Consider the following 26,397-nt stretch of genomic DNA (forward strand, 5'->3'; position numbering starts at 1 on the left):
TGGATAAGTTCTAGTATTATGACAGTGGAATAAACGTTGCTCTCTATCTTCTCAATGCTATTCATTATTCTGTAACCCTCTTTCATAACTCATCCCTACTTTAGTTGTTTTTTTCTAAACCAAAAAGCTCCAAACATTTTACCTGTTCTCTGTGGGGCTTTGACTCTGTTACCGCTTTGGCGGCCCTTTTCTGCATCTTTTCAAACTCTTTTTGAGATGGGACAACAAGAATGGTTTAGAGTATTCCAAATACAGACCATCATAGAATTATTGCACAATGTAGATTCTGTATTTTATTTTCCATCCATTTCTTAATACACTCAAACATGGAATTCTCTTATTTTACCACTGTCACACACTGAGTTGATGTTTTAATTGAGCTGTTCCCAAGAACTGCTTTCGTGAGTCACAGTCTGTTCAGATTCACCAGTCCATATGTGCATTACATTGTTTTGAGGCCAATGTGTATCACTTTGCACTCATACTAAATCTCATTTGCCTTTTTTTGTTATTGCCATTCAACTAGTTTGGCTAGATTCTTTTGGAGTTTTTCAGTCTGTGGTCACATTGACACCATACATTAAAGCGCTCTTACACTACTTTAAGAATCATGGCTTCCCCTAAAGAATGTTGGGAACTGTGGTTTGTTATGGGTGCTGAGAGTTGTTAGGCGCTCCTTAATAAACTACAGTTCCCAGGATTCTTTGGGGGAAGCATGACTCTTTACATGGTATAAGAATGCTTTAAATGTATAGTGTGGATGTGAGTTCCCTATGTATTCAAATGGTTTACAGTATGCCCAACAACTTGGTAAGCAATGTTAAATGCCTCTTCTCCCAGGCATTTTAGCATGTGTTTTTAAATTGCTTTTTAAAAATGTGTTTTTAAATTTGTATATTTGTTTTTAATGTTTTTAATTGTTGTAAACTGCCCAGAGAGGTTTGGCTATGGGGCAGTAAACAAATACAATAAATAAATAAATAAATAAAAAGGGGGGGAAGGGGCAAGAAATCTGGGGCCCAGTACAGGCTCAGGGGTGGTGAACCACCCCCTAAGAACAACACCAGTGTTTAGCCCTCTACTTAATTTTTTTCTTAAATTAGTTCTTATTCCTAATATGTATAATAGGTAGCTACAACATACCTCATCCCCTGTTTCCTGTTTTATACCCTTTTATACTGTTTTATTTATATTGGGGGGTATTCAGCTAAATAATTGCATGAATGCAAGGATTAGCACTAATCAGTGGGACTTACCTGTCAGGCCCAGGATGTGACTCAGGAACCAGACCAACGGCTGTAGTTAATTCGTGTTTTATTAGGGTAATGTCCAAACAAAGACTGCGTTTTCTCATGAAGCAATACAGGGATACAGGTCCTGCGGCATTGGGAGAAAGTTGACAGAGCAAGGGACTTCTTCCTGCCTGTTCTTTAAGAAGGGGCCAAACGGGCGCGCAATCTTTCGCTCCTCCTTAACTGCCCCTCAGGTACTGCCCGCCTTCCCCCCCTTCTCTCCTGTCTTTTCAGCTGTCTGCGTGTGCGTGGTGAGGGGGGAAGCATCACCCCCTCCTCTTCTGAAGTTTCCGATTCCAGGATGGGGGATAGGGGAGGGGCTGATGGTAAACTGCCTCCCCGCTTTTCGGCTGTGAGCAGCCCTCCCTCTTTCCCCTCTTGCTCTGAGCCTGAAAGAGGGGGAGGCGTGAGAATGTCCAGGGAGGGCTCAGGCTCCCCGTTGCTAAGCGACCTTATCACTGGCAGTTCCTCTGTTTCGTCTTCGCTCCAAAGGGGGGAAGTTCCTCCCCCTTCCCTCTGCCATCCATCCGAATACTCTTCTCCCAACTCTCCGGGATCCAGCTCCCCGGGATTGGGACCCCAGCTCTGCCTTCCGACACCATCCCCCCTCCCAGGCTGTGCCCCCCTCCCCTTGTCTGGCTTGGGACGGTGGGGAAAACGTTGATGGAAAAGTTTTACCAATTCTGGAGCATGCACATCAGCTGCATCTTCCCATGATCCGTCAGCCACCCCATAGCCTTTCCAGTGAATCAAGTACTGCAGCTTGTGGCGTCTGATCCTGGAATCTAAGATCTCCTCAACTTCAAACTCAAGCTGCTCATTTACCAGGAGTGGAGCTCCGGGAGGTTCCTCCGGCCGTAACTCACTGGGAGGGGCGGCTTTCGTTAAGAGGGATCGATGGAACACAGGATGTATTTTAAACGTGTCAGGCAGCTTCAGTCGGTACGCCACGGGATTGATTTGAGTTTCTATTTCGAAAGGACCCACCCTCTTGTCTTGTAATTTTCTACATTTGCCCGGCATCTGGAGGAAGCGGGTGGACAGCCATACCTGGTCTCCCAGTTGAAGGGGGGGGCCCTCCTTCCTGTGCAGGTCAGCAACTCGCTTGTACTCCGTTTTGGCTTCGTTTAACTGCTGTTTCAGTGTCTGTTGCGCCGCTTGCAATTCCTTAAGGAAGTTCTCAGCTGCCGGTACCAGCATTCCTTCTGAGCTGCTTGGAAAGACTTTAGGATGGAATCCATAATTAGCGAAGAACGGGGTTTGTTGAGTGCTGGAGTGCAGAGAATTGTTGTAGGCGAACTCTGCAAAATGCAAATATGATACCCAGTCAGTCTGTTGATAGGACACATAACTTCGTAAATATCTTTCCAAAACGGCGTTCAAGCGTTCCGTCTGCCCATCTGTCTGGGGGTGATGGGCGGAGGAGAGTTTTAATTCCGTCTGCAACTGTTTCCACATTGCTCTCCAAAATTTGGCTGTGAACTGAGTTCCTCGGTCTGAGACTACGCTGTTTGGCAATCCATGCAGCCGGTAGACTTCTTTTATGAATAACTTGGCCGTTTCTTTAGCCTCTAAGGCCCCTGCACAAGGAAGAAAGTGTGCCATTTTGGTAAGTAGATCCACCACTACTAAGATGGCTGTCATTCCTTGGGACTTGGGTAGATCAGTTATAAAATCCATGGAGAGGTCCTTCCAGGGTTCGTGTGGGACAGGCAATGGTTGTAACAGTCCTGCTGGTGTCCCTGTTTGTGTTTTTGTCCGCAGACTGACAGAGCAGGACTTTACATAACTCTCAATATCCCGACGCATTTTAGGCCACCAGAAGTCCTTGGCCACGTTCTGAATGGTCTTGTAAATCCCAAAGTGTCCCGCTGTGATGGAATCATGACACTGGCGTAGGATTCTGAGCCTTAATTCCCCTTCTGGCACATATCTGGCGGTTTTGAACCATAACAGTCCATTTCTCCAGTGAAAGGTTACTTCTGACTCTTGACCTTGTCCCGTCTCCTGCTGATATTTTAGCATGTCTGCATCTTCTTGTTGTGCCTTTTTGAGTTCCTTTTCCCATGAAGGCTGGCATACTCCCAACGTTAATTTCTCTGGCGGGATTACGTACTGAGGCTGGTCCTCGGATTCACTTTCTTTGTATTGTGGCTGTCTGGATAAGGCATCCGCTCTCTGGTTTTTGGCTTGGGCATGGTAAGTAATCTGGAAGTTAAACCTAGTGAAGAACTGGGACCATCTTATCTGTCTCTGGTTCAGCTTTCTGGCTGTTTGGAGGCTTTCAAGATTCTTGTGGTCGGAGCGCACTTCAATTCGATGAGAGGTCCCCTCTAGGTATTGTCTCCAGTTTTCAAAAGAGTCCTTGATGGCCAGCAGCTCCTTCTCCCAAACTGTGTAGTTCTTCTCTGCAGGCTTTAACTTCCAAGAGAAGTACGCACAGGGGTGCAGCTCCTTCCCTTCTTGGTCTAATTGTAGCAGGACCCCCCCGATGGCAAAATCTGAAGCATCTGCTTCCACTACGAAAGGGCGGTTCGGATCAGCAAAGCGCAGAATGGGCTCAGTAGCAAACCTTCTCTTCAGCTCCTCAAAGGCCTCGGTGGCGTTCTCTGTCCATTGAAACTTCTTCTTCCCCCTTAAACAGTCAGTCAGAGGAGCTGTTAATTTGGAAAACCCTGGAATGAACTTTCTGTAATAATTGGCAAACCCCAAAAACCGTTGTACATCCTTTTTGGTGACAGGTTGGCCCCAGTCCAATATGCAGCTTACTTTCCCTGGGTCCATCTCCACGCCTTCCGCTGAGATTCGATATCCAAGGAAGTCTAGAGACTTGAGGTCAAATCCACATTTCTCTAATTTAGCATACAGGTGATTTTCTCTCAGTCTCTTCAACACCGTCTTCACATGCTGGTCGTGGTCTTCCTGGTTCTTTGAGAACACCAGGATATCATCTAAGTAACAGATTACAAACGTGTCCAACAAGTCGCTAAACACGTCGTTCATGAATTTTTGAAAAATTCCTGGCTTTCCACAAAGCCCGAACGGCATGACCAGGTATTCATACTGTCTGTAAGCGGTCAAGAATCCTGTTTTCCATTCATCTCCCTCCTTCATTCTGATCAGATTGTACGCTCCTCTCAAATCCAACTTCGTGAAGATTTTTGCAGAGCGCAGTCGGTCCAGCAACTCTGAGATCAGGGGCAGCGGGTAGCTGTTGGGGATGGTGATCTGGTTCAATGCACGATAGTCGTTACAGGGTCTGAGTTCCCCCCTCTTCTTTTTCACAAACAATAGTGGCGCTCCAGCAGGGGATTGTGAGGGGCGTATGAATCCTCGCCTCAGGTTTTTATCCCGGAATTCCTTCAGGGCCTCCCTCTCATTCTCTGTGAGAGAGTAGATTCTCCCTGATGGGATGCTGGCTCCTGGCACTAGGTCAATCGCACAGTCGTAAGGGCGGTGGGGGGGTAAAGTCTCTGCCTCGTTTTCATCAAACACATCTTTGAATTCTTCATACTTTGGCGGCAGGGTCACTTGCTCGATCTCTTGCACTGCCCCCGCTAAGGTGTTCTTGATTCCTTCAGGTTGACAGTTCTCCTGGCAATACTGTGAGGTGAACCACACCACCGCCTCCTTCCAACTTATTTTGGGTTCATGCTTTGCTAGCCAGGGCATTCCCAGAATCACCTCAAAGTTCGAGAGATCTGACACGTATAGCGAAATGAACTCTTCGTGCCTGGGGATTTGAAGTTTCACTTCCTCCGTGGCTTGTGTCACCCCTCCTGACTTCAGGGGTCTCCCATCGATAGTCTCCACAGCTAGGGGAGCGTCCAGTTTCCACTGGGAAATTCCATGACGCTTGACTAACTTTGCATCAATAAAATTTGTGGAGGCTCCATTGTCAATTAAGGCAGTGGAATTAAACACCACTCCTCTGGAAGTTGTAATCTGAATAGGCAAGACCAACACCCCCTCTGAGGGAGGTTGGATCGTTGGGGGGCCTTTATACAACACTGCCCCCAGTCCACCGGCCTGCACGTGGACTGGGTGTTCTAGTTTCCCGACGGCTCGGCTTTCCCCCCTTTCAGTCCACAGTCTCTGGCCACATGGCCCGGCTTTGAACAATAAAAGCATAAACATTCCCGGCGTTATCTTTCCTTTTCTTCTTCCGATAGTCTTGGCCTAGCCCCTCCCTGTCCCTCAGTTGCATTACCTGCCATCCCTGCAGTGGGATGGGTCTTGTTGCGGGATGCCGAGGCTGAGTATCTCGGGACCTCCTGCTTCCTTTCCAGGCGCCTTCCTTCCATCCGGTGATCTATCTGTAGGCATAGCCGGATGAGCCCTGGTAGGTCAGCGGGGGGGGAGGTCCTGGCCAACTCATCCAGGATTTCAGCATTTAATCCACTCCGGTACATAAACATCAGGGCGGCGTCATTGTAACCAGTTTCCTGGGACAGAATTTTAAAAGCGTTAGTGTACTCGGAAACAGTCCCTTTAGCTTGCTTCAGAGCGCCTAGTTGCCGTGCTACTGTTTCAGCCCTTTGCGGGTCTTGAAACATCTCGGTCATCTCCTGTATAAATCCTCGGTACCTTCCTAAGACAGTATCCTTTCTCACGAGATACGGAGTCACCCATTTTGCAGCTTCTCCCTCCAGGAGGCTAATCACGAAAGCTACTTTAGCCCCATCGTCTGGGAATTCCGTGTGCCTGACATCCAGATATAACTCACATTGAGCCACGAAGGTTGCCAACTGATCACTTTGTCCCGCGTATTTTGGGGGCAATCCAATGGGAACCTTTACTACGGCAGCTGGAGGGGCTGTTCGCATCTGGTCTATCGTGGCCTTCAAGGTTTGATTATCCGTCTTCAGCGCCTTGACTGCTGCTAGCAGGGCTTGAACATCCGTCTGCAAATCAGCTACCTTAGTCCTCAAGAGTTCCACTTCTTCCGTCTCAGAAGTGGGGTTCGTCCCCCGCGCTGCTCCCTTTGACATCTTGTCCCAGTCAAGTGAAGAGAGCGTTCAGGGTGATTTAGGTGGCTCTGTCAAGCTGTCAGGCCCAGGATGTGACTCAGGAACCAGACCAACGGCTGTAGTTAATTCGTGTTTTATTAGGGTAATGTCCAAACAAAGACTGCGTTTTCTCATGAAGCAATACAGGGATACAGGTCCTGCGGCATTGGGAGAAAGTTGACAGAGCAAGGGACTTCTTCCTGCCTGTTCTTTAAGAAGGGGCCAAACGGGCGCGCAATCTTTCGCTCCTCCTTAACTGCCCCTCAGGTACTGCCCGCCTTCCCCCCTTCTCTCCTGTCTTTTCAGCTGTCTGCGTGTGCGCGGTGAGGGGGGAAGCATCACCCCCTCCTCTTCTGAAGTTTCCGATTCCAGGATGGGGGATAGGGGAGGGGCTGATGGTAAACTGCCTCCCCGTTTTTCGGCTGTGAGCAGCCCTCCCTCTTTCCCCTCTTGCTCTGAGCCTGAAAGAGGGGGAGGCGTGAGAATGTCCAGGGAGGGCTCAGGCTCCCCGTTGCTAAGCGACCTTATCACTGGCAGTTCCTCTGTTTCGTCTTCGCTCCAAAGGGGGGAAGTTCCTCCCCCTTCCCTCTGCCATCCATCCGAATACTCTTCTCCCAACTCTCCGGGATCCAGCTCCCCGGGATTGGGACCCCAGCTCTGCCTTCTGACATTACCTCACCACCACACACCCAGCACTGTCCCCAAATCTGCTCTGGAAGATTGGGGGGAAACCCAGAACAAAATTAGGCTGCATGCTTAGGGAAGAGAACTTTCCATTGTGCAAGGAGAAATCCTTGTACTGACAGAACATTCACCTTTCTGCTATGCTGAATACCACCCTTTAGGGCGTTCATTTTAATTATATTGCTTTTTAAAAATATTTTAGACTGTACCCAAATCTGCTTTGGAGGGTTGGATCCTGAGATAAGTTAAAGAAGTTCATGGAAGGAAAGTTTCTCATCCCTCCCTCCTCCCTGGTGGGCCCTTCTTAGGGTTGCCATATTCCAGTTCCACAAATCCGGGCAGGCTAATTTGCATATTATGCAAAGTAAACATATTAATGGTTGCATTGTCTAGTTGTTTTGTTTTTGTGCTTAGTAATTACCATCAAAAACTGGGGAGCATATGAGGAATCTTTTTTTAAAAAAAATACATTTTCAGCCTTGAACGCCTAGGCTCTAGTTTCCAACACTATGGAATATTTATTTATTAAGAAGATTTATATCCTGCCCTTCCACTGTTAAAAACAGAGCTCAGGACAGCTTAAGAACATAATAAAAATGATAAAAATACACAATCAATATAAAAACATCATAAAAACAAATAGAAACAAGCATAAAACAAGTCAATGCAGCAGTATAAAAATCCAGCATAAAACAACAAGCCAGAAAAGCATCAATTAAAAGCAATATTGTGACTGAGAGGTTGTCTGTACTAACAATTAGGAAATGTGAAATGAACACACCGCTACAACTTGTAACAGATAGAAATCAATATTTTAATATTGTCAGTTCAGTAAATCATTTTATCTAAAGAGAATAGTGTCTGAGCATGTGAGAAGTGTCTTTAGTACACTGATTCTCACAAACCAGATCAGGGAGAGGGGAAATGCAGCCTTTTATGATAAAAGCTGGAACTTGATGGAGACTTGAGTGCTGGCATCTCTTCTTTTTTCTTTTTTTTAATGCAGTGAATTCTAGAGACCTGGCAAGCTGTGCTTGCATTAGACAGGGCAGCTGTTCTATTCCTATTGGTCTTGGGGGGGGAGAAACCATTCCTATTGGTTTTAACAGGGTAAAAGGTTACACCTGCCCACTGCACTGAATGTGTGTGTGTGTATATGTGTGCATACGTGTACAAATCTATCCCTGGGGAGGAAATGAAGTAGGGTGATCTTTGGTGGGGAGATACCTGCCAGTCATTTTGAAGAAGGATATGTATTAAAAATACTTTGTAGCCTTTTCTGAATTGCTGGACAGAGGCTCTTCTGGGCAACAGGACAGGCAAAGCTGCATTCCAATGCAATTTACTGGGGAGTAAGTATCATGTAATAGGGTGGGGGCAAGGCTGAAAAAAAGCACATGCTAATATCTCTGCCTTTTCTACAGAGAGGTTTGCTTTTATATCTTGTGTTTGTTCGTGGGAGGGAGCTTTTGGTGGATTCAAACCCCTTTATTCCATCCTCCATTATGGCAGGCAAACACTGCCATTGCATTCACCATTTAAGACACATACCCTTAGACACAGAGGCAATTGAGATGAAGGCTGCTTCTCCTTTCTGACTCAACCAGAACATCTGTGGATAAGGGGCAGAGCTGCATGTGTTGATCAAGTGAGCATGCACAGTTTTCTTAATTGCTAGATTCTACATATGCAGAAGGCAGGTAGACTAAAGTTCTTGATTTTCCCAGGACAGCTGTGGTCCACATTGGCTAAGAACAATGGAAGGTGGGAATAGGCTGATTTCTCACAAAATGGGCAGAAAACTGTCTCCACATTTTGCCTTGAATCTTGGATCCTCAAGGGCTAGACACCTGCTTTTTTAAAATGAAAGCTGGGAATCTGGGCACCTAATGGGCTAAGCGGGCACCAGGTAGCATTGCTAGAATCTGGGTAAAACCCAGCTAACCAGGCAACCCTAGCCCTTCTGAACAATATGGGACAAGGCCCACTAACCCAACAGGGGGACTCTGGAGAAGTGGAGGGGGCTGTAAACTTTCCTTCTATGATATTCCTTAAGTTGACTTATCTTAGGATCCAAGCTGGTACCTTTTAGCAATTTTAAATATATGACTGGAAATACTTTTTTCTATCTTCACCAAAACAGTCTCAATTTTCATTACACTCATGGTGTTATTGTGACATTGTATTTGCAGGGAAGACCTGAATTTTCTGAAGTGGTCTCCAAATTAGAAGAATGTCTATGCAATATTGAGGTAACAACATAATAGCATGTTGCAGTTACAGAATGCGAATGCATAGTTTTGAGTGTGTATGGTTATTGGCTGCTTGCTTACAGAAGAAGACCAGATATTTTGCAAGGTAGTGCCCAGTTTTCTTGAGCAGATTTGCTAAGTTGTGACATAGTTATTAGATGTGAAGGAGACATGGGAAATAAATGTAACAATTAAAGAAACAAAGGCACTACACCATTTTAAATAAAACCTAATATCAAAAGTCTACTTTGATCTCTATGGGTGGAAGCAAACAATACCATTTAAGAGTTAAAGGTGGCATGGAAGAAACATAATTGGTCCCAAGGCATAGTATGAAGGCACATGAGGTGACCACCTTACAGATCTGGGTCTGGCCAGTGCCTAATGAATTACACTGGGAGCCACATGTATATCACCTTGGATTCCATGACGGGAGATGGAATATAAATGTAAGAAAAATGTTTTTAAAAATGTTTTTAAAAATGCATTTCCCATATTGTGCATGGTCATTTATTTTGTCCCTCTACCATTTCTGATTGAACAGATTTTGTTGGTTTTTGAAGCTTTACACAAATGTAGATAATCTGTGTGTCAGAGACAGCACCACCTTCAACAGTCGGAAAATAAAATAAAATCCTATCGTCTCGAGCTGCAAGGATTTGAAATGAAATATTCCAGGTCTAAATCCATCATTCAAACTACTGTACTACAGCAGGGGAGAGACCATTGCTCAAGGAGAGAGTTCAGTGTTATTATGCAGAAAACTCCATCTTTGGCCTCTCCAGCAATTTGGCATCTGCTCAAGTAGCAGGCCTGGAAAAGGCTTCTGTCTCAGACCACAGAGAGCAGCCACCACTCAGATCAGACAACTGCTCGTCTTTTATTTTAAAAAGGAGCTAGTTCAAATTCAAGATTTCGAAAAAGGAACTAATTCCACTTCACTTTATAAAATAAATTAGTTCGGTTTGGGTTCCGTTCACAGTTCAATTTGAGTTCATCCAAATGATCCTCAGTATTTTTTTTCAGCATTCAGAATGTTATAAGCTGCTTAAGTATAAAATATACTTAGGAAAACTAGGAAAACATCAAAACACACCGACAGAGAGTTTATTTTTCCCAGCAATTATGATCTTTCAGCTTATAGGCCCCCAAAGGTTAAAGAATAAAAAAACACATGTAACAGAATGAACTTGAAGATGAACTAGAAGTCTTTTCAAAGTTCTACCCCAAAAGGAACTTAATGCACAATCAGTTCACTTGGCAATTATGCGGGCTACTTTCAGGTGTAGTTCAGAGATGTTTTTAACTAATTTGGTGAACTTTGTTAAACCAAACTAGTTCATTCCGAGCACTGCCTAGATCACTGTTCTTCAGCCTTTGGTCCCCAGATGCTTTTGGACTACAACTCCTATCAGCCCCAGACAGCTTAGTCAATGGCCAAGGATGATGGAAGCTGTAATCCAACAACATCGGGGGACTCAAGGTTGAAGAACAGTGGCCTAGATGATCCAAGGGATCTAAACAAATTAGATGATAATGTGAAAAGTGTGATCACGGCAAAGCTGTTATTTGTCATGGAAAGGAAGCTGCTGTTGGCACCCATAGCAGCCAATGTGATCCCTGTGCCTGCTATTTAACCTCTTCCCCAAAAAGAATCCCACAAAATGACAGATACATGAAATGTGATCACGTCTTTCATGTATTGTCTAATTCGGTCCTTGGTATTAGGCATTTTTGTATCTGAAATGATAAGCATGCACTTCACAAACAGTGCCTTTACCGTCAACTCTGAAGAAAACTGTGTCTGTCTCGCATGTTGGCATAAAGAGAAACAATGCAGAAAACTGGTATCAGAAAACTGGTACCATTTGTCTTGCAGCATCCCTAAACAGAGCTCTCACTTGTAGAAATCACAGCAACCAACTCTTATCAATGATGCTACAAAATGGGTCAAACCTCCAACCTTACACCACCACTACTTACTTCTGCTTTTCTTTTTTTCTAACCTTTATATACTGAAAACGTGAAAAGGGCAAATGTTGCCTTGAGGCTATAGAGTTATTGGCAATTAGGACATGCAAGAAAAGTTTTGCAAGAGCTGAGCTTCCAGATCACAGCAAAGGTCCTTGCTAAATGTATTTAATCAACATAGTGTGATTAGCATAAATTAATTAGCACAAGCATGATAGACTTTCTCCACTTATAAGGACTCGCAAACAGCTTTCAGTCTAGCATTTTAGTTTAGCATGTAGTGTCCTAATGTCTGCTTTCAGCGTATTTTTGAGATCACAATATGAATGAATCCAAATATTAGAATTACTGAATACTGAACTTTACCATTGATTGGTTAGCCCTTATGACACCACTTCTTCCCAGACTGCTAAGATAAAATGATGAGCCTCAGACCATGTGAGAGGAGTGTATACGATCGCCACAACACAACCCATGTGGTCTAGGGCTTCTTACTTCATCTTGGCAGCACAGAAGGAGTGGCACTACAGTAGCCCCCATGCTACTCAAATAACATTAAGAACCAAACTTTGAAGCATCCTTGAAACCTTGCCCCAGTTCTCCTTAATTCCAAATGCGAGGGGCTCAGTGGTCCACTGAGGTAATTTTAGATTCTAGCTTTAATGGTCTTATGATGAGGAGGTCCTCTTGATATGGCTATGTTTATTACTTCACTTATTTCAAAATGTGGTAAGCCAGCCCTGCTGCATTTGGGGACCTTCCTGCTCATTCTCTTGAATGGAGCCCTAGAACATTATTCGAAAGTCCTGCCTTGAATGCACCGCTGGTTGAGATGTGGGCTGTGGTTAAAGAAAAATAATGCTACATATGGCTTAAAGGCACACTGTTCTTCACTGACATTTTTTTTTTACATGTCCAAGGACTGTACCCTGGGATTTAAAAAACATGTTCTGGGGTTAATCTCTGGCAAGCCCTAGCTTTCTTTGAACTCTGAGGCTTCTTCTCTCAGAAAAAGTAAATTTCACACGGGTAATGGAGAAAAGACCAGATCAAATATTTTCTAAAGCAATCGGCTGAGTCAGCTGAACTTAACTTCCGTCTGTGGCTAATAAATATCCAGCTCCGTTTGGCTTTTGGCCCAGAGGAGATAGCTGATAAAATAGGAGACATGCTTGATTTTAGCAACCAGTTCCTGGAACTGCACTTCTGCTGTGTGTGTGTGTGTGCGTGTAGGAAAAGTTCCTCATCTCCATCCCCTTCCTTTCACGTATATCACCACTCTTGAGCCAAAGGGTCAGAGCAATGACTCCCCTCCTCTATTTCATTTTACAAGCTGTAGCTACAGCACACAAGTTACTTTATGTGGAAGTGGAGGTGCATTTAAGAGGGTTTGTGTGTATGCGTGTGTTTGGGGTTGTTTTTTTTTTGGCAGTCTGAAGCAGTATATCACAAGTAACTGCTGTCTCAGAGGAAACCTAGCTAGCTGCTGTGATGCATTGGCAGCAGTTTATATGAGATTAAATCTGGGCCGTGAGCCTGTGGAAGTTACAGAAAGAAGAGCAATATTTAGCTAGTTAAAAAGCATCACCTCCATTGTCAGAGCAAGACAAGGGTGAAGTGTAAATGAGCAAATGCCATAACAAAGAGAGATTAATCTTTAGGATCTTATCCAGTCACGTGAAATAAGATGTGAGGATACTTTTGGCCCCTCCTCTCAACACTCTTCCTTTTGATGTTGGCTTCTGAAAAGCTTACCACTTACAAAGACGGTTTCATGATCTTGCAGCTGTCTTCTGTTGCCCGTCCATGTTGTTGCTTATATATTCAGGCGGGAGAGGGTTTGGTCACTCTACAATCCTTTGAAAATGTAGAGAATTTTACCATGTGATTTTCTTGTATTTTGCTCACAAATTCTATAAACTATTCAGTTAAAAAAAGTGATTGTTTGTAGATGAGCAGAAGAGAGAATTTTGAGGCCCACATTGTGTGTGTGTGTGTTTTATGTTATAAACTTGATGACTTACAGTTTTATACAGTAAACATGCCCTTTGAATACATCCACTGGTGAGATCAGGAAGTTACTAGATATTATGGCTGCTGTGGCCTTGTTTCTACCCAGTGTGAGAGGAACTTGAACATACTCTCACTTTGCCCCATCTAGCTCTCACATGGTAGAAAGTAAATGTATGCCCCTATGATCTCCTTGAACCCTATATATGCATTCTCCTTTTAGCATGGATATGTATAGTATTTTAAAAGAGCTCTAATGTACAGATGAATCTAATCCAGTTCATACACTACTTTCTACCTAGGACAGCATGTTCCTCTCACATTTAGGTAGATTCCCCCCCCCTTGAACAGAGTCTTTATCTAAAACACAGTATCTTTAGGCCAGAGGTAACCCTCCAGATGTTGTTGAAATCTAACTCCCATCATCCCTAATGATTGGCCATGCTAGCTGGGACTGATGGGAGCTGGAGTCAACAACATCTGGACAGCCATAGGTTCCCAATTCCTGATCTAAAGGAAGGCATTTTTAATTGGAAAACTTACGAGGAAAATAATTTTAAAATCTCACCATTTGCCCCATGAATAATAATAATAATAATAATAATAATAATACCAAATCTCACCCGCTATGGATGCTTTCTGATGATCATCACATGTATCTGGTAACTTCCTGCAATGCAGTAACATCAAATTACTTTCATGATGTGACAGCATTATTAGAATCAGGCCTCAGAATGGTCCTGCTCTTTTGACCTACCACATTGTAATTCAATTGTCCTGGTTTCTAGTTATTCCAAAACTTGCCATCACTGTTTTCATTGGTGTTAGTATAGTGTGGTGTCAGGCACAAGTGGGTGAAGTGATAGCATTACACTAATAATTAAAGCAATTCTATTTAGGTCAATGACAAGGAAGTCATTTCTGTTTCTAGCATGCAACCAGAGAAGGCCCGTTGAAGGGTCGTCTCCAGCCCTTTGAACGTGCATGTGTGAGAGTAAATGTTCAGTCCGCCAAACAGAAATTATAACAGAATGCTTTGTACAAATTGCAATGGCTATCATCCCCTTGGCAGTCAGTCCTGTATAAAAAGAAATGTAGCATGATGAGAGCAGTAGAAGTAGCTGAGGACTGGGGCAAAGGTACTTGTGACATACTGCATATCCTGGGTGCTGCTGTCAGCCTTCCTGGCAAACCTTTGCGGTTGTCATAAGTGGATGTTGACAGTGTCCTCTTTGTTAAATCCAGCTGATGTCACCAGCCTCTAGCAACAGCAGTGGTTCTCTTTCTCCTTCCTCCTCCTCGGATTGCCTGGTTGCTCGAGGATGCCCTGGCCGTAGCCACGTTGCTGCTTTACGAAGCCGCTTTGAGTTGGAATACGCCTTGAATTCAAGAGCTTATGCTGTCTGGTCACAAAGGTAAGAAATGAAATCAGAAGGAAGGAAGGAAGGATTCCTTCCTTGACCTATGGGGTTCTAAGAGCTACCTGGGACTTATTCTTGAATATTTGGACAACTCCTAACACCTAGTAGAAAAGTCACCTAAAAGCAACACAGAAAGAAAATGGCCCTTTATTTCTTGGAGGAAACAAAACTCAAGTTGGGCTTTACTATCAGGTGTCACTCTGGAGACATAACTTGCAACAGCAGTAGAAAAACATGTACAGTAACACTCCAGTTAACAAAGTCGATGCCTTCCTGGACATTATTTCTTTAACAGAAACTTTGGTACCAGAGGTAGGAATCACATGGAAAGAATAGGGATAGGTTCCTACACCTGCTCATAGATGGTGGGGGTAGCTTCAACAGGGGCTTTAAAGGGTGCAAAGCAAACACACAGGCTTATCAGTTCATCCTAGAAAAACAAAGGCACAGGTGTGAAAGTTTATCCATAGCAAAGCAAAGGCACAGTCTGGTCAGTTTCACCTTATAGCAAAGGCACAACTTGAAAGTTTATCCATAGCAAAGCAAAACTGGCCAGTTTCACCTTAAAAAAAAAACACCTTCCTTAAAAGGAGCTTCCTTTCTGGAGGATTGGTTAACTGAGGTAAAACTGTACTTGTCTATTTCCCAATCTTAGTTCTACAAGGTCTGATATGTAGCAAAGTAAAAGAGATAAACAATTAAAATATTATGTAGGACATCTGTTGTACACTGTGATGCAGTAAATTCCATAAGGACGGGGAGGGGGTTGTTGGATTCCCCACCAGCAACTGATTCATTTTGCATCAGATTCCAGACACTCCATGGTTTGACCTAATCTGAAATGGATTCAGTATTGCTTCAGTCCTTGCCATGATGCCATGTTTTAACTCTCTGCTTTCCCCACCACCATTTTTCTGCAACTTACCAGAGATGAGTAGGACACCAGGGAGAGCACAGTGGAGCTGACACTTATCTACTGTAGTGAGCTCAGGTTCCTATGGCACGTGCCTACACATCCAAGAATACTGGAGACCATGGGAAATGTCATGTCTATGGTTCTGAGCATCAATCGATGTCCCAGGAAAAGGAGCTCCAATAAATGTTGAGGCCCTTAGATGTGGCCTCGATTTCTTTGTCATATATACCAGGGTTGAAGTGCTTGATAGGAACTCCAGACCTTGTACCAGAAATGTGGCCATACAATTTAAATTTCTTGGTGGTAGCCACTCCTTCACTCCTGTGCATGATATAACTTGTGCACGGTTGACAGCAATGTATGCAGCCTAACCCTAAAAAAGCCACAATGTAGTGTAACTGTGAGTAAACTATGCATGCATGAAAGGATCAGAGCTTTTATCATTGTATCTGAAGCAGACCCAGTACAATCCCCCATATGTGGACTATGATCTAGACTGTACATGCTTAGACACTATCTGTTTCCAGTATTCAGGCTAAAAGTGCTGTTGCTTATGTAGCCAAAACAGCACTGCCGCCACACAAGAGGGTGGTATCAGCATGACTAGGAGAACCCCAATGTTTATAGAAGTACAATAAAACTTTAGGGGGAGCTCTAAGTGGGGTAGACCCCCAAAACAGCTAAGTGAGGACTGAGATTGCTGGCTAACTATTGGAGGGGAGAAACAAAACACCAGGCGGAGGGGAAACGGAATGGAATGGAGTGGCTGGAAACCTTAACAGCATCTCTCCATACTGCAACATTTTATTGGAAGTCCCATTTATATGCTTCTAATGCTTATCTGGTTAAAATAAAGGTTAACAAAAGTGAAGGGAAAACAACCAGGTTCTGGAAATGTTTGGAAGGATATCCAATTCCTCTTTTGTGCTGCAGCATATAATAGATTTGCATGAAAAGAATGAGCGAGTGACACATTTAGGTTACACTATAGATACCCAAGAGGGTGAGAAAAGTAGTTATCACAGCAGCCTCCCTGCTACTGTAATTTAATGTTCATCTCAGTTTGCCACCCAAGCTCATTAGCTTGCTGAAATGGGTTCCTGTATAACCCAAAGGGTTACAGAGTGGTTTCCCCCCTCAAATTCTGTGCAATACAAATTAACTAACTCCAATCCTATAAATAGAACATTGAAAGAGTCACCCAGAGGCAAAATGTAAAGTAAAATGAAGATGGTTTCTGCAGATTCAGTGTTTCTTTCAATTATACAACACACTGAGATGATTAATGACCTAGCTTTCTAATGACAATAGTTTCTTGAGGGCTTAATTTTTTAAAACATACAAATTGAGAGAGAGATTCTGTGTTATGTGCTCGTATCTATTGCAGTACACAGTTACATCTTTCACATGCTCCACTTTGTCTTAGCTACTCAAAGTAGCAAGCTGCACACACAACCCTTTGCCAGCTACTTTTGCCCACACACAGAGTTAAGGAGGCATGAAATTACCTGCTTGATTCTTTCCCTGTAAGTGTAGTCTTTTTTGTTAATAATACTGTAGTAGTCCAGCAGATGCTGTCTGAACTTAAGCTTGGGATGAAGGCTTTGTCAGAGAAAGTAGCTTGGACATGTGCAAGACTTTTTGCATGTGCATAGTGGTGGCTGATGCCCACTGGGACTGGTGAGGTGGAAGGCAGAGAGGTCAACAGTAGGTGGAGCAGAAGCCAGCGAGAAAAGTCAATTTATTCTAGTTTTCTCCCATCCCCTTCTAGCCATTTCATCTAGTTTGGCCTTTAGAATCCACCTAAATGCGGTCTGTATTTCCCTCTTCACACTGGTCTTCATGAAGAAATGGAGTCACTGGTCTTTTGACAGGTCTAGGAACAGAGACGAACTTAGGCTATTCTCCACATGGGAGCATTTAGGAAAATGAAGCAGAGGAAAGGCTTAAATTATATCTCCCCAAAGTGCCACCCATAGCCCCAGTCTGAATTGTGTTGTACTCCTTGTGACTACAACCCTATAAAATAATAATAAAAAGTTACTACTACTACTACTACTACTACAATAAAATGCTAATAAAAATGAGAATACTTTGGATGAGAAATTGCTGACGGAGTAACAGAAAAATTTAGTGAGTTAATTTTTGCTCAAAGCAGAATATTTCAGGAGCAGATTTTAACATCCTCTTGTTGACTGCCCAAGTGGACAGGACTGAGGTGGGGGTGGTAGTGGGCTTTAAAGGCTTGAAATATCTTGTCTTTTTAACAAAGCTAGAAGAATCTTGGAATGATATTTACATCGCAAGATCATATGAAGAGTTCTTTTGGATCAGACCAAAGGCTCATCTAGTCCAGCACTCCTGACTCTTCCAGTATTCAGCTTCATCGGATGTCCCCAAGTTCCAGTATTATGAGTGGAGAACAACTTTTCTCTGTCCACTTTCTCCACACAATGAATAATTTTATATGCTTCTATCATGTTCCCTCATACTTGCCTTTTCTCTAACCTAAAAGGCCCCAAATGTTGTGACCTTTCCTCACTCCACATCCAGAGTGAAAAAGCGCTCTACCTTTACACAGACTGTCTGTGTTCTGCTAACAGCAGCCAGTCATAGTATGTAGCTGTGCTAAATGTTTAACTTTCTGTCACTTGGATAACTGATTGAATTGCCCTTTTGGTTTCATAGTTTTATGTATGAGCAGAGATAGATCAATGATCTCTACCACAGAAAAATATTTGAAAAGTAAGTGAAGCTGATGACACGTTACTTTACAGTTTAGTGGAATTCAACAAATCTAATTCTATTATCCTGTCAAGTTCCGCAAAAGAGACCTTGAAAGCATTTTTTAAAAGAGAATCCTTAATCGAACCCAGGAGCTATGAATGCATCTAAGGAGTTCAGCTGTGTTAGCTGGTGACAGACCTTTGTTTTCTTCCCCATCTTGTGAGGTAAATAATATCCCCAAATACTAATTAAGTTTCTATAAAGTTCTGTCTTAGTGCAGCCCCTTTCTCCTCTTTGAAAAGAGTGTCACTTTCCTGGAACCATGGCTAATGATTTTATATATGTATATATAAAAGACTCTTCAAGGTTTATGCAAGCAAATTTACTGAAGGTAGACCAAATTGGGTGTGGGGTGAAGGATCTGTTTTCAAAAGCACAGAACGCAACTCAGGTTATTATTTTTTTCTAGGAAAAGACCAGCAGCCATTTTTTATCCTTCCAATTGAGTATCAGCTACAGTCTGATAGATGTACTCCTGCATTCATGCCTTGAGGAGTTCAAACACAGCCCAGTAACTACTATGTGTGAGTTGGGGAATGTATCTGAAGTCTGAACTCAGTCGACTACTTGAAAATTGGGAAGAGGGGAGTAAATTGGAATATTGTCACTCATCTCAGTTTGACACACAAACGTACACACACATACATGAATAATACCAAGGTTTCTTTCCCACCGACCCACCCAACAGAAGAGCTTTACGTTAGGTGAAAATTTGCAGTACTTGGAAGTACACATTTATATACAGCTGAGCACCAGAATAATATGTGGATACAGACTCTCTTTGTAGAAGCAGACTTTCTACATATCCAAGCTTACTCAGAGAAGTTGCATCTGAGCTCATCTGTAGTTACTGAATGATAGGATTGGAGGTGGTCTTGTAGGCCATCTGGTTCAAATCCCTGCCTGTTTCAGAAAACCCAGAGCTAGAGCATCCCCAACTGATGGCTGTCCAGGCTCTGCTTGAAGACGTCCATCAAGAGGGAGAGGCTCCCCTCAGTAATGGTTCTATTGTTGAATTGCTCTCAAAAATGGTTTCTTCTAATGGTCAACCAGGATCTACCCTCCAGTAACTTAAGGCCGTTAGATCTAGCCCTGCTTTCTGAGGCAACTGAGAACAAGTCTTTGCCCTCTTTTGTGTGACAGTAGTTCTTCAGGTATTCCAGTCTGAAGGTACATGAGGCCAGCTCTCTGCTGAAGCTGGGCAGGGTCAGGTCTGGTCAGTGCCTGGATGGGAAACCGCTTGGGAACCATATGTAAGCTGCCTTGCATTTCTATCATGAAAAGAAAGGCAGGGTATAAATGTAATAAATAAATAAAAAAATAAGAGTGCTATTGCTCTCCCTCCTCAACCTTCTGTTCAGGCTAAACATACCCAGTTTCTTCAGCCTTTCCTCCTAAGACTTGTTTTCATACCATTGACTATCTTTGTCCTCCTCCTCCTCCTGTTTCAATTTCCTACATTCTTCTGAAAGTACAGTGTCCAGAACGGGACGCCGTACTCCAGATGAGGTCTGACTTGTGCAGAATAAAGTAAAACTGTTACTTCTCATGACTTCTCACAAATAGTTCTACTTTATTCTATATCAATCAGACCTCATCTGGAGTACAGTGTCCAATTCTGTAGAAACTATGGTTCAAAGAATGGCTTTAAGGTTCTACATCTAAGGATGTAGAAACTATGGTTTTATTAATGCTATCTAAAATTGCATTTGCCTGTTTTTGCAGTTGCATCACACGGCTGCCTCATGATCATCTACAATCCCAATAACCTTTTTACATTCACTGGTGCAAAGTCAGGTATCCCCCAATCCTATACCTGTGCATTTGAATTTTTTCCCTACATGCAGACCATTGTATTATTCTCTGTTAATTTCATTTTGTTACTTTCAACCCAATTTTCCATTCTACGAAGGTCATTTTGAAGTTTTTTATTCTTATTTTCTAATTTGTGATGAAGCCCATGACAGCAGTTGGCTGAACCTACTGTGGTGTCGTGGAATGTTAATAAAACTCCAACTGCTCCGGAAATAAACCTCTCCGGGACAGAATGTTAAGAGTCTAGCTTCTGTGAGGGAAAACTTGCATTTGGGCTAGATTTCCCCCCCCCCCAGGCTGAAGTCTGAAAGGTGAGTGTAAAGATGATCCAGGAGTTATGGAGCTGACAGACAGGAACAGGGGGAAGAGTCGTTGAAGATGGAACTCGAAGGAGTGGCTGACAAAAAGGGGAGCTGTGGGGAAGCTCACACAGGGCTGAAGGATAGGATGTGTGGTTCTGATGGGCAAGTGAGAAGACGAGTGTTGAGAGGGCAGGGCAGTTGGCTGGAACTGAGAGTTAGGTTGGCTAGAGGAGGCAGGAGAAGGTAAACAGAAAAGCAGGGACTTCAACTAGAAATGGTTGGAAGAGACCTGGAAGTAAAGAAAAAATATATCAGGCAGAAAGTGATATGTGGCAAAATCTCACACACAGCTTTTGAGCTGTTGTCAGGAAGGGAGTGCACCATCAGGACACCGTGAGAATCAAGGGGCAGAGCATTGGCAGATACAAATTTGAGGAGGGTCTTTAACCCCTTTAGGGTTGTTTAGGAAGAGTGTAAAGGGAGCGCCTGGTTTCAACTGAGCAAGGTTCCATTCTGTCAGCAACCATTACACACTGTGCCCCCTAACTGGCTCACTGCCCCAGCCCTTGTCAGCAAAGGTAAAACATACTGGGTGTTGAAAATGTTGCCTTGCTAAGCTCAGCTTTGCGATCTCACTTCCCTTCTCCTGCGATCTGTGAAAAGAACACCTGGGCTCAGCAAGCAAAGAAGTCTCTTCTATCAGTGCCTGCCCATTATTAAGGCTTCTCTGATAAGGGCAGTGGAGATAGCCATGGATGGCACCACTGGCCCAGCTTTGGATGGTAAATGAGAGAGCTTAAAGTTCAACATCTATCTGTCGTGGCATAACATTGACAATTGTGATACTCCATTATTCAGTGATGAGGCATTTGTGGACCTCTGAATGTTGCTGGACTACAGAACTCCCATCATCCTTGAACACTGGCCATGCTGGTTGGGGCTGGAGTTCGAGTCCAGCAACATCTAGAGAGCCACAGGTTCTCCATCCCTCTCATGAATGAATGAGTGAGTGTCTTTATCTTACGGCACATTTCTCACATATGGCCTTCCTCACTAGTTAGATTAGCACCAGGGGACCTTCTCTTTGTTTCTTTGTCCTACCACCTGAAGTATGGCAGGTGAGCACATGAGAGGCCTAGATGCAGGTGACCAGTTGAGATACTTAGATTGTGGAGTGCTGTCCCAAGGGAATGCTCACATGACCCCCATAACTGTAAACCCTTCGATGCTGCTGTTTTTGTTGTTGTGGCTTCTTTTGGAGAGTGGTAGTTTTTGTTTATGTTATAAATATTTTTTAAAAATTATTTGCTTGGGTACTTTGTTGCTCCTTGGTTCATGTAAGGGAGGGGTGATTTCCACCAACTCTCTCCTCAATCTATCCCCTCCATTCCATAGCCCACACCTCTCTTAAGCCCCCCTCTTTAGAGTCATAAGGACCAAATGTTCAGGGTACTGCACGGGAAAGGAGGAAAGCTCCATTTTCCATAGGAGGTGGGCCATCACTGTGGGTAACAGTTCCACCTATCGTGCGAAGGCAAGAATGTTTTTGAAGTCAAGACTAGGGGCGTCAGGCCCCTCCCACTCTCCAGTTCATTCTTGCCTTCGTACGAACAAGATTGAAATCCTATCATTGAGATCCTATAGCGTAGCATTTAGCTAAGTTGTTTTCGTATTTGTTTATTTGTTTTGACTGGGTGCGAACCCAGCGTCACTTGTGTGTCTCCCCAGTCCTTCTTTCCCTACTTCGTGTTTAATTGTCATTTATATCTGTTGCTTGTTTGAGGTTTTTTCCTCAGAGACCGCGGCTGCGTTTCTCCCAGATTTGGCTTTAACCTTTTATTTTTCGTTTATTCTCCTCCTTGTCTGACGACCCCCACAGAGACCGCGGCTGCGGTGTTCTGTGTTTTCTGGCCGTTTTGAGCTTCGGGAGATCGCAGCCCTTTCTCTCCCGTAGCGTTTTTTCCCTAACTCAAGCCGCTCTCTGGGGAGTCCTTGGAGAGACCGCAGCTACGGTTCTCTCCCAGGCGGGAGCCTGCGGCTGCGGCTCCCTGCCTTGTTTCCAACCTATTTTTACTTGCCGGGGTTCTGCCTCCCTGGAGCCTGGTGATCCGGCTCTCTCTCCGCAACTTTAATTTCGCCGCGGAGAGCCCTGCTCCCGGCGACGGCAGCGGCTTGCCTCCTGCTGCCTCATCCCTCACAGGCTCCTCTCGGCACTTTAATTTCGCCGCGGACAGCCCTGCTCCCGGCGACGGCAGCGGCTTGCCTCCTGCTGCCTCATCCCTCACAGGCTCCTCTCGGCACTTTAATTTCGCCGCCGAGAGCCCTGCTCCCGGCAGCGGCTTGCCTACTGCTGCCTTATCCCGCACAGGCTTCTATCTGCTCTTTCTTTTGGGGGGTTTCTTGGAGTCGCTAGTGCGGCTATCGGCCCCGCGGCTCCCCCTGATAGACTGTGCTGGGCACCCCTTCCCCCACTTCGTCCCCAGACGGCCGCCATTGCTCCTTCTCTCTCCGCCATTTTTGATCACTTTTTCCCGCTCTTTTTTCCGGGCGCCATTTTGTTGCTGAATTCAAATTTCCCGCCTTTTTTGTTTGCCTTTATTAACCAACGGATACCTTCCCTGCAAGCTATCTGTCTGGGTGTTATATGTGTGTTGTAGACAGACTTTCACAGGGCTGACTTACACACAAATTTACTGTGGCTGTATCATTAAGTCTGAAGCTTTAATTCCTGTGGCTGACTCACACAAATCTACTGTGATTGTATTATCAAGGCTGGAGCTTTAATTCTAGTGGCTGGATTGTATTTTCCAGGCTGGAACTTTAATCTTAGTGGCTGACTTGTACTAAATCTGATTTATATTCGGTATATCCTGCCCCCTCTGTGGCCGTGTACCACGCCTGAAATCCAGCCTACAGCACTAATCTGACTGTACCAAGTCTAAAATACAGTCTATATTAAAACTAACGCTGATACCATTGTGCATCCTGCCCCCTCTGTGGCAGTGCATTTAGCCATCTGCCAGTGTATCCTACCCCCTCCGTGGTCGTACACTGTGCCAGTTCGGGTCTTTACATCCTGCCCCCTCCGTGGCCGTGTACTGCACCCAAGTTAATATAAGATGGCAGAACAGCCAGGCATGTCGCAAGCAGCCAATATGATGCCAGATCAGCCAGGCATATCACAAACAGCCAAGCCACAACATTCTAAGGCGACTAAGACCAGACATGTTAAAGCCCTGGCTAAGACAAAACATCTTTCCAGCCATAGCAAACCAAAGCGCCCACGTTATGGCTCTGTGCCAACCACCACCACAGCAACTCAGGCACACATAAGCAATATTCTTCATTCCCCTGCTGCTTCCTCTGACGAGGAAGAATTTGCTGGCTTTCCCACTCAGTGTTCGCCTAACGAGCCTCCCTCCGTTTTACCACTCCAAACATCTGTTCCAATAGCTACTCAGGCACAAACATCTGCCACATCCGGGCTGCAGCTGTCTCCTGATTTCCTCTCCCAACTTCAAGCCATGCTGGCATTCTTCACCCAAATGCAGTCACTACCACAAGTTCCTGCCATACCTCAACATGGACCAACGTGCGCGTCATGAAGTTCTTCCTTCCTGTTCACCAAATCCCTTCGATGTAGCCAGAGGCAGAAGCCTCATATGAGGAGGAGCCAACCTTCACAGACCATCTTGAAGAAGGCGACTGGAGCGACTATTCAGATCATGAGGAGGATACATCGTATCGTTTGTTTAATACCTCAGACTATCAGCCCCTGGCACGCAGGGTAATTAATACCCTTGGTCTCCAGACTGCGCCTTCAACTCCTTCCGCTCCAGCTATCAAAGGGGCCAAGGTTCTCAAATCCCCAGCACCTACTGAACACTACATCCCGGTGCCGGACCCAATTGCCAAATTGGCCTCTGAAGAATGGGCCCATCCATTCCAATCTCGACGCTTCAAGAACCTGGCTGACAGGCTTTACGCCCTAGCTCCGGACTTTGCCACCAAGTTAGACGTCCCTGGCATAGACGAACCAATCGCTCGCCTCGTTTCACAATCTCTTTTGCCCAGGGAAGGGGAATCCCAACTAAAGGACTCTACTGAGCGACGATTAGACTTCGCCCTCCACAAGAATCACGAGGCCACTGCCTTCTCCATGCGTGCCTCCGCTTCAGCCTCCATTTTCGCCGGAGCATCTATGTTGTGGCTGGATGATCTTCTAGAGGACCTGATCCTGTCGCCCTCAGAAGGTCACTGTTAAAATTACGCAAGACAGCAGCCTTTGTGGCCGATGCCACCTTGGATGCCACTCAATTGGGGGCACGAGCTATGACGGCTCAAATAGTCGCTCGACGGACCCTCTGGCTTCGCCACTGGCAAGCTGATTCAGCGGCCAGAATGAATCTGTCCAGGGCTCCTTACTCCGGATCGCTACTCTTTGGTGAGGAAGCTCTAAAGGCAGTGCTGGTTGATCCAAAAGACGCCCACAAACCGGTTCTGGCCACTGTCAAGAACATCGACCACAGGCCTTTCAGGCGATTCCCTTCCTTCCGTACTAACCAGCCCTTTCGTGGAACGCGGCCAGGAGGACGAAGCCGCGACTTCAGATCCTATGACCACACTTCATTCAGGGGCTCCTGGAACCGACGCTTCCAGGGCAGAGGTCAGTATCAAGGGCGCAGGGGCAACTCATCGTCCTCATATAGGGGAGGTCCTCGCCAACGCAAGCAGTATTAACACACTGCCCATAGGTGGCAGATTACTTCATTTTGGAGACCGATGGCTGCGCCTCTCTACGGTCTCCTGGATCAGGGAGCTCTTCAGTCATGGCTATAACATAGAGTTTTGGGCAATCCCATCAGACAGATTCCATCCGTCCCCTTACCCAAGGGCACGAGCCAGGCACAGAATCATGCAGACAGCTATACAACACCTCTTGGACATAGCGGCAATAGAGCCAGTCTCCACAACTGAGAGGTCGGAGGGGGTGTACTCCCTCCTATTTGCTGTGCCAAAACGAGATTTATCATGGAGGGCAGTTTTGGACCTCAAGTTTGTCAACCGTTTTGTAACATATCGCAGGTTCAAAATGGAATCACTACATTCCATTACGGAAAGTCTGCATGAAGGAGACTTCCTGGCTTCTATCGACCTTAAGGAAGCGTATCTCCATGTGCCCATTTGCATAGCCCACAGAAAGTTTCTTCGGTTTGCTTTTGGCCACCAGCACTTTCAATATAGAGCGATGCCATTCGGCCTCTCCTCTGCTCCAAGAGTGTTTACCAAAGTGCTACTCATCCTAGTGGCTTATCTCCGGACCCAAGGGGTTCATCTCTACCCATATCTGGATGATCTGCTAATACGGGCCAAGTCTGAGGAGCTGGCTCATCATCATTTAACGATCACCCTCAATGTTTTGCAGGCCTACAGCTGGCTTGTCAACTTCGACAAAAGCCATCTTCAACCAACCCAACGCCTACTACATCTAGGGGCAATGTTGGACACCCTGCAGGCAATGGTTTTCTTGGCTCCAGATCGCATCACTGCCATCACAAGCATCGCAAGGTCTCTGATGCAACAAACATCCGCAGACGTCATGCTTCTCGCCAGAGCGCTCAGGATGTTCATCTCTACAATCCACATTGTGCCATGGGCTCGAGCCCACTCTCGGCACCTTCAATGGACTCTGTTACCATTTCAACAGGACATTGCCAGCTCCAACCATTGGAAAGTTCATTTGAGCCCCGCACTGCTCCTCTCCTTCCGCTGGTGGACCAAGGTTCAACACCTCTCCAAGGGCACGTTGTTCAGAGAACCCCGCAGAACCGTTGTAACCACAGATGCCAGCCTCATCGGTTGGGGAGCCCACTGCAACTCCCAGTACGTTCAGGGGGTTTGGTCCACCGCAGAGCAAACTCAAAGCATCAACTGGCTG

General features: G+C 45.0%; 1 protein-coding gene across 1 annotated transcript in view; it reads left to right on the forward strand.

Annotated features, from left to right (window-relative positions):
* The window catches only part of TNNI3K (TNNI3 interacting kinase), a 273,974-nt gene that overhangs the window by 230,773 nt on the left and 16,804 nt on the right, over positions 1-26,397 (forward strand). The window contains exons 23-24 of the mRNA XM_061633422.1: positions 9,178-9,237; positions 14,464-14,633. Coding sequence (XP_061489406.1) covers positions 9,178-9,237; positions 14,464-14,633 — 230 coding nt within the window. The remainder of the gene's footprint in view (positions 1-9,177; positions 9,238-14,463; positions 14,634-26,397) is intronic.

The sequence above is a fragment of the Rhineura floridana genome, chromosome 6, assembly GCF_030035675.1.
Source record: "Rhineura floridana isolate rRhiFlo1 chromosome 6, rRhiFlo1.hap2, whole genome shotgun sequence".
NCBI lineage: Eukaryota > Metazoa > Chordata > Lepidosauria > Squamata > Rhineuridae > Rhineura > Rhineura floridana.